The sequence below is a fragment of the Phoenix dactylifera genome, unplaced genomic scaffold (assembly GCF_009389715.1).
Source record: "Phoenix dactylifera cultivar Barhee BC4 unplaced genomic scaffold, palm_55x_up_171113_PBpolish2nd_filt_p 000130F, whole genome shotgun sequence".
NCBI classification, from domain to species: domain Eukaryota; kingdom Viridiplantae; phylum Streptophyta; class Magnoliopsida; order Arecales; family Arecaceae; genus Phoenix; species Phoenix dactylifera.
The window spans coordinates 1,227,526-1,236,702 of NW_024067692.1; the positions used below are offsets into that span (position 1 = coordinate 1,227,526).

Consider the following 9,177-nt stretch of genomic DNA (forward strand, 5'->3'; position numbering starts at 1 on the left):
AAATTTTTGAAAAACCTTCTTTATTAATTATTTCAAGCATCAAGATAAGATTTATCTTTTATTTTATTATTTATTATTAAAATCTCATTGTAAAAACTAAAATTAAATTTTGTTAATATTTACCCCGTCTCTAAAGATGATCTATTATAATTTTATTATTTTAAATAATAAAATTTTTTAACTAGACTAAATTTCATAATTTTTTTTTACATCAAAAACTTTTTTATATTAAAAAAATTATATTACCGCTTGTGTGTAGATTACTTAATTATTATAATTTTTAATTATTTAAATAAATTATAAAGATTATTCCTGTTTGGTGAATAATATTCTATTTAATTATATAAAAAAATTATGATATTATTATTTTTAATTGCATATTTTCAACAATTCCTGCATTGCCTTTCTTGGAGAAGGCTCTATAGCAAAATATAAAAAGTTATACCCCACACCGCATGCATTAACATGCCATGCACTATACCCTGCGAGCCAACTCCTGATAGGCTTGTCAATAAGACCCATAGAAGGAGACAGGATAATTGGTACAGTGCAGGGCCACACAGTGCCCATGGTGTAAGATTTAATATATCAATATAAAGTTAGAGATGAAAATGATTTACCACTCGCAACAGCAATTAACTTTACCACTTCTTCAAGTGCTTCAAATATAACTACAAAGTTTTTAGGTTCCAAACAAAGGCAGCCAGACCAACACCGATCATACATAAAAGCCAACAACTAGTTTACCCTTGCTGCAAATCGCACACGTCACAACCACTCTAATAACCTAACGATGCAGACGTGGGAGAGGATAAACCCTTACTTGATCCAAGACTGGTCCACAAAGAGACCCAGGTTGGTCAACTCTAGTGTGGTAGTGGTAGCTGTAGAATGTGAGCCTAGTCCTGCTCGAAATCGCCATAAACTTCAAGCTTGCAGCTTTAAATCCACCCTTTCCATGGGATCGTAATGCCACTGACAGTGTGCTATTGCCAGCGAAAGCTTCGACCTGCATCGCGCCATGGCAGCCATTCTTTGCATCACCAACCACAAAACTGAGATTGTAGTACTTGTATTGGATTGTCCTGATGACTTGAGCTATCGCACTCTCTCTCCCAGCCACAAGCTCCACGGCATATTGGCCGACGGGGACAGAGAAATGGGCCGAGTCTACAAATCTGACAGCCTTCAGGGATTCAATGATCCAGCCAGGGAGAGGAGATGTAACGTCCTGCTGCTTGGGAGGGAGAAGGACGCCAGTTGTGGAGTTCTTGAAGACATGCGGACCTTCCTCGAAACCTCCATTCTTCACAAGGTTATCTGCAGTATAGAAGAAACACAGCAAGCCAGAGATGACTCAAGGAGATTAATGAGAAGTATATCGAATTTCTTACATGTTATGTATTATGGAGAGCAGCCCAAGTTCCCTAATGGAGAGATGGATGCCTCACCAAACAACACAAGACACCAGAAGCAAGATACTATAACGTAGATGAAGTATGAATATTTAGTCCAGGCTTGGCATACTGCTAGCAAATTAATTCCTTCTTGTGACAGACTTCTGACTTCTTGCAACCAATGCAAAGAATGGCAATAGAACAACATAAACCTATAGCAAGCCTAAGATTGAACTATCTATAAGCATGATCTACTGGCAGAATTGCATACCAAGATACATCTAAGTGTCGCTGAATTCAAAGTAAAATAAAACTTAGACAACCAAGTGGTGATCAGTAGTTTTGAATATCCTGCAAACATAACAGAATTCAACATTCCTCCCCTGCACGACTCTTAACCATCAACCAACAGCAAAAGCCACACATCGATCAATTAGTTATCGAACAAAGCTGAGCAATGACACCCTTGCAGAAATTCATGCATGTAAAAGGATGGATTAAATTCACAAGCTAAAAAAGGTTTAGATTACAGAGTGTTACTTCATGATATATACCTCTTGTGGGCATTGGAGGGAGGAGCACCTTAATGGCCACAGCATCCAGGAGAGGCCCGCATGCTGGGTCCTCCTGGACCCCAATGTTGTGGAAGATCACCTGCGCCGTTGAATTGGTAGGCCTGAAGGCCCAAGCATAAGTATCGCCTCCGGTGGAGCTGTACAGTGTCTGGATTGGGACATCACCGAGGAGAGGAGGCACCGAGACCCTCAGCACCTCATCCTGGGCACAAGTCCTGGTGGCACTGAACGTGAGGGCGTAAAGGGAGCCGGGCTTGACGGTAATGTTCTGGGAGATGGAAGCCTCGTTGCCAAGGCGCACGGCATGGACGCCATGGGGCACGGCGAAGAACATGCCGCCGGGCTGCGGCCCACCGGACACGTACTCGACGAGGCCATGGATGGTCCAGTTGGGAAGGGAATGCTTGCCGACGATGACACTTTTGTTCAGTTTGTGCGGCCTGGGGCTCAACTCAAAGTTGCCATTGGGAAGGAGCCCTGACGACAAACATAACAGAGAGAGAAGGAGGGAGATTACTTGTATATTTGATGAAGCTGAAGAGAGAAAGAAATCCAAGCATATGAAGAGAAAGGAGAGGAAACGAGAAAATTGTTTTAGCAATCTTCCTGTTTGGTGTTTCTTTATATATATAGAAATCCATATGATATGATATGAATCTATAGCAAAACTTTTCTAAGATAGCAGAGGCATGCGAAGAATCATTCGTAGATAAGGAAAAAAAATCTAGAAACCACGACAATGAAGAAATGTGGGGTGAGATCGAGATGAAAAAAAAAATAGACCCCTGCTGCAAGATAGTGATGCGATCTAGTTTCTACTTGAGCCTTTGATGAGACAATGCCAAATATCTTCAGCACATACATAGGAAAGCATTTTCCTATTGTTATGCAGAGAAAACTCAAGAAGAGGGACTACCAACCTATTTAAAGGGAGAACACATGTTTAATGAGTCAGAGATAAAACGTTCCTAGGGACACAGCTATATTAGAACTGGGTAACCCAGAAAGCGAGACCTTATGTCCTTTGAAAGATACCTCATTTCTTCTTCTTCTTCTTCTTCTTTGGATTCTTCACCCATTTTAATGGCTAATCCACCCATTTTTTTCTTGAGAAAAAAAAAAGATAAAGGGCTACATACATCAAAATGGAAATAGAACTAACCTCGGTAGAACAGAACAATGAACCTAAGCTAATGCTGCAAATATGGGATCTTGCAAAGCATTTTTAAAAAAATAAATTACAGCTTTTCTACCTAAACACTTGGACCCTCCATAGAAACAGGGGAAACTAATGACAAGAATGACAAGAAATAGAAGCTTCTCTCAAAAAATGAGACACAAAAACTCCTTAACAATTAAAAAGCAAGTATCACCTAAAAGATTAAAAAAAAAAAAAAAATGCAATACAAAGACCTCTTTCAAGTTTTTGAAGTCGTGTAAAACTTCTAAAGCATAGAATGAAAGAAGCCAACATAGTAGACGTACTCCACGCATTACTAGCAGAAAAACAAAGAAAAGGAACCTATTTTACTTCAATACCATCAAGAGCTTCTTGAGCTCCAAAGCCATGGACGCAGAAGGGGAGGCAGAGCAGCAGCAGCAGAGATATCACACCCATTTTTTTACCGCAAGATCTACCCTGGGTCAGCAGGGAGCATGGAGCTACATTTATTTTGAAAGTTGAAGTTAAGATGTTCCTCCAGAACCTACGGCTTCAGGATATGGCTTCCTTTGCCCAATCCTTTTCCGTCTCCCATTCGGAATTTGGAGTCTAGTTTTAACACTTAGACGGTTGATCCTGAGGTACATCTTGCTCCCTTCTGTGGGAAAAATTAAAAAGGAGACAGCAGCCACGCTACGGGGCTGTCGGGTTGCTGCAGACTGCAGTGCGCATCGAGAACCGTTTCCACGCTTTGCACCAAAAGGAAAGATGCCATTAATGATAATAGCAGCATATTCACAAGTCCCAGTAGATGACCACGAGAAGTGACCACCCAAGCCGTGGCGTCTCACTAACTCCATGACTCCCTGGTTATTTCTGGTGGGACTCGCAGCACTGAGACTGGGGCCGGGAATTCAGAGTGACCATGAGATGGCTTCGTGGCTGCTCCAGAATGAGTTTTATAAAAAATAACCTGAAGGGGATTAAAAGAATTCCGGAAGACAAGATCACTGTCCATGATAGATAGAGAACTAATATTGCGTATCCGCTGATTCCGCTTGCCTTCCTCCCATGCCGGGGTTAATGATGTGTGGGCTTGGGCTCGTAGTTTAAGCTCGTTAACCCGAGCCAGATCCCTTTTTTTCTTCTTTTTTTTTTTTTGGTTTTGGTGTGGTGCACTTAATGCATCTTATAGGAAGCAGATATTTTACTGCTCGAAGAATCTTATGAAAAAATCATGTTGGCATCCCATGTATTTTATGATAAGAATCTTTGTGATAGTAAATAACAGTAAACTAGTGTTATGATGCACAAAATGCATGACATATTTGGTGCCCACGACACAAATGGGTTCTAGACGGGAAAGAAAAAGGTTCCATACAATAAAAAAAATTTTTATATCCATATGCACTATATGGCCTTGCACAGAAACGGCTTAATGCATTTAGAAATCTAAGACGATTTTATTGAAAGAAGCTTTTTTTTTAATTTTATTTTTAAAATTTTTTCTGTAGTGGGCCAACCTAACAACAGCTTATTTTTATAGTAGTGTATTGAGATAAATACTTGATGAATAAAACTTTCAGAAACGATTTCGGTAAATTTCATTCATCAAACTCTAGTAGTTTTGATTGGTCTATGATGTATGTTGTGTAGAATATAACTTCTTTTGGTGTAATATACCTACAATTTATTTGGCCTCTCAAAGCACTAATTTCAGTTTCAAAAATGAGATATGACGGTGAGATCCCACCTCCCATGCACTACGTACCATGCATTAGCTGCTCACAACCGTATCATGACATGGCAATTAACTTCATTAGCATGCACCAACGGATCCGAAGCCCCGGGATTCCTCTCTCACTTACATTTGTATGCAGATATCGATATATTTATATATTTTGTTAATTTCAGCTACACAAGATTTACACGGATAAAATATTCGCTGTTACAGTAAACACCGAACAAATTCGCCTGATTTTGATTTTGTTATACAACAATTCACATAAAAAATGCATTTCATGTGCAAGGTATTAAAATCTGGCCTTAATTGGCATGTTGATTAAGGAAGCCTAGCATTATAATAATTAGCATGCTTGGTGAGGTCGGCTCGGCGGACTCGATTCGGAGGTCAACTTGGTAGGGCGCCCTGAGCTCAGGCCGGGGCGTCATTATGGATACAAACGGTCGACGGAGCCTCTTCAGCTCTTGGTCAATCATACGGGCTCATAGCAGCGGAAATATCTGGCTGAGATCGGCTTGGCCTTCGGCGAGGTCCGAGGTTGGATTGGCTTTTAGCGAGACCGAGGTTCCGCCTGGCCGGCGCTGAGATCTACTTGACCGGAATGGGGTGGTCCCATGTTGTGAGCAGGACGATCCATTTTGCCCCCCATCAGAAGCCTAGCATTATAATAATTAGACATTTGCGATCCGGTTGAGGATCTTGAGGTCTTACACAGTCTTTCACTACATAACCAATCATCAACTTCTACCTAGGACTGGTGGAATAGTCTAAAAGCAGGAAATAAAGTGTAGTAGGAAAACTTTTTACTAAATTCTCATTAGCAAGAGGTTGGCCTTGTTGTAAGGGCTTACGGATCCAGATAACAATAGGGACCCAATCAAAATTCTGCCTGGCTAAGACGAAACAGGTTGTGGTAAAAGTCGTTCACGGACGGGATCTGGGCTCCACCTCTCCGTGATCGGTTCAAGTGGACACCAAGAAGTCCACGTGGTGGTGGGTCAGGCATCAACAACAACAGCAACCATGAGATGGAAATTTTGCCGTAATTGGTGGCCAATGAACGTCATGCGGGCAGTGCGTATAACTGCGAATCCACGCTGAAAGAGGAAAAAAAGGGGCCACCAAGGTGGTAGCCTAGTGGTACTGGGCAGCAATTCTAACCACAAGGTCTCAAGTTCGAATCGCTGCGGCGACGATTAAATTGTGGACCGGAGCTCACTACTTTGGCCACTGCTTGGACTTGTGGTGTAGGACCGCTCTTGAACCGCTAGCAGCCGGGGTGGTGCCGGGTGTGACGTACTCACACGTGGGACTCGAGCCAGAGCTCAGAGGAGTAGCTGAGTCGGGCCCACGGGTGGGGAGGGTATGAGTAAAACCGGTCGGGGTGCCCAACACACGGCCATTTCTGCCCGCATCGAACATTCTCCTGGCGGGGCGGGGGCCCAGTGGGGGCTGCTACGCGGGGGTGGGCTTGTCCCTTCCTCCCCCCTACCCCTTTTCTTTAGCACAAAAAAAAAAAAAAAAAAAGAGGAAAAAAGGGCAATCAAGGGAAAGCCGAGAGCAACGGAAGAAAGGGTCATTGGGTGGCAGATAAGACGCCGCTCATCTCTCCATATATAGAATATTAGAATAATTTTGGAGATTACATAATAATCTGCATCACTCATAATATTTTCTTTTATCAGCATGATTCTTATCAATCTATATTATTTTAATTTGTTAGCATAATCTAACAGTGATTTTAGAGATCACATTACAATTTCTATCATCTATAATATTTTTCATTATTAGTGAAATTCTATATTTACCTATATTATTTTTTATGTATGTAGTCTGTATACAAGTATATATAACTGCTGAAATGTATCGAATATGAAGTAATAGAAAAATAAAATCATTTTTTTCTCTTTTTTTTTTTCTGTTCTTCTCCAAATATTTCAATATGAAAATTGATCGAATTCTTGCCAACCTCCTCCGCTTGTAAGAAAATATAAAATATATAAATAAATCTATCTTATTCCATCATCTTAAGTTTTTGAGATAATTGGTGATTTTAACGTGGTATTAAAGTGCAGTCCAATCCGCTCATTGCCATGAATCATGAAGGGGAGATCAGACGTGGGGAACCAGCTGCTCATCCACTGCATGGACATGAATCATGAAGGCGAGATCATCGGTGCCGAGATCATCAATGACCTTGACCGGATCCTTTGCCTTTCCCTGTTGCTCTTCTCCGTTGATGGGAGGAGGAAGAGACGGAAATTATTACATGCACCCAGGGCTAAAACCCGGGACACGTACGGTGGATAAGAGGATGAAACTCGCCCTTGTGGCGAGTGACTATTGGTCCGGTCTACAACCGGTCCAGCTAATAATTTCTTGCATGAGTAATGTCCCACCGGGCCGACAACTGGAATCAAAATAAAGCACCGCACTCTGGTTGGCGATTGGGCTCTCAACAGTTTAAATTTCCGGCTTAGGCGGCAAGCGATTTTATACTCCATTGTCCTTTTTTTTAGAAAGAACTCTTTTATGAGATGGCCCAAGCTATAATTCAGACAATGTTAAAAAACAGTGGCACGCAAGGTTGCACCAGGAGATATTGAAAATAGTAATATAACTTTATACAATAAATAATTTTTTTTTAAAATAAAATAAAACAATAAATTATAAAATAGAATAGGGTTGAAGATTTAGTCAGCCATAAAGACCCAATTAATTTTGAAGTAGCTTTAGAGATAAGCAGTAAGAGAACATGCTTGGTATTGATAATTCTTATTGTGTTTTGGTATTCGATAAGATTTTTGGTATATCAATTAATTTTGAGCTATTCTTGAGTTTGAACAATTAAAAGATTCTACGCATGAGGATTTGGTTTTGAATATAGGAGCCAACTATATGTAGAGATACTCAAGAGGAAGCTTACGAATATGGCTAATGTATTGTTATTGGTTTTACTTATTTGCAGGTAATGTCTGATGCTTTGGTAAGTAGTGATTGCAACTGGCAATTTGTTGCTCATTCAAATAAGCTAGATGCTCGATAGAATCTCAACATAGTGATAGTGGAGTCAATGCCAAGGAGAAATCTTGTAGAATATCATCGATTTTAACATATGCATTAGAGATGTCAAGCCGGTGAAGGTGTTATTATTCGAGTTAATATAAAGGACTTGCATTGTCTAATAATTGTCAATTCGATAAGTCACTATATTGCTGTTACTATGGTAATAATGGCAACGACTATTATGGCATATCAAACATCGAAAAATTCAACATAGTCGATATAGACTTTGTAATGAGAGGGAGTATTGAAATTCATTGCCAAGTCTTGGTCTTCTTATAACTTTTGTTTCTTATATAGACTTTGCAATGAGGGGGAATATTGAGATTAATTGCCAAGTCTTAGTCTTATTATAGTACTTATCTTATAGTGCTCATTGCAAAGACTTGCGAGAACAAAATAATAGTGGAAGAAAAAAATTAAAAAAAAATAAATTTATTCAAAAGAAAATAAAAAACTGAAACAACGTGTTCACTTCTCTCACAAATATGTTTTACTAAAAATGCTCCACATAAAAATGAATTCTCTCCCTGTAAAATACAAAAACATCAATATCGTACTCCAGTCGGAAAATAAACTCAAATATATTAGGCCCGAGATTCAATCTAAACTAAAATGGATCCAGCTAGTGTTGGAATAGAAAAACAGATAAATCTACACACCATAGTATGGTAAAAGAAAAGCAAGTGGCCAAACACGAAAGAATATCAGTCAGGTTCAAGTTAAAACTGCCGAATGACTTGCAGGGCATCTACAAACATTAAAGCTATAATTTGAGAAAGCTAAACAACAAGTCCATGCACAAGAAAGCAACATATCTACTACACTGCCCGCCTGACCAAGACAAAAGTGAAGAGCCAAAGCACAACAACATCAGGACACCGAGCTACGAGACAATTAGCCCAAAGAGAGAGGCAGAGAAGCAGCAGAGATTCTCTAGCCATCCTCCTGAAGAAAGTAAAAGAATCCTATGCTGAAATCGTATACGCTAAGGCTACATTTATCATAGAGTTCGGATGTTCATCTAAGGCTCGCATATATCTAAGATGAATACGTCCTATAAGATCAGAAAATAAAATATTACGAAACCATCGGTCCAGAGTACTCCTCCAATACTGATGCAATCCGATCACTATTTCCTTCAGCACACAATTTTGTGAGATGGCTCTCTTTCTACTTTCTTTTATCCTTATAAAATAATAACAAACTTAAAGTCTGGTGTTAGCATTGAGGGAT

At 39.9% G+C, this 9,177-nt stretch overlaps 1 protein-coding gene across 1 annotated transcript; it reads right to left on the reverse strand.

The window, feature by feature from the left end:
- Positions 1-615: 615 nt before the first annotated feature.
- LOC103696299 lies at positions 616-3,775 on the reverse strand. The gene is made up of 3 exons (XM_008777870.2): positions 3,512-3,775; positions 1,952-2,449; positions 616-1,320 (listed from the first exon to the last, which is right to left on the reverse strand). Exons 1-3 carry the CDS (start codon positions 3,588-3,590, stop codon positions 788-790), a joined length of 1,110 nt encoding a protein of 369 aa, XP_008776092.2. The 5' UTR covers positions 3,591-3,775; the 3' UTR covers positions 616-787.
- Between the last annotated feature and the right edge of the window lie 5,402 nt (positions 3,776-9,177).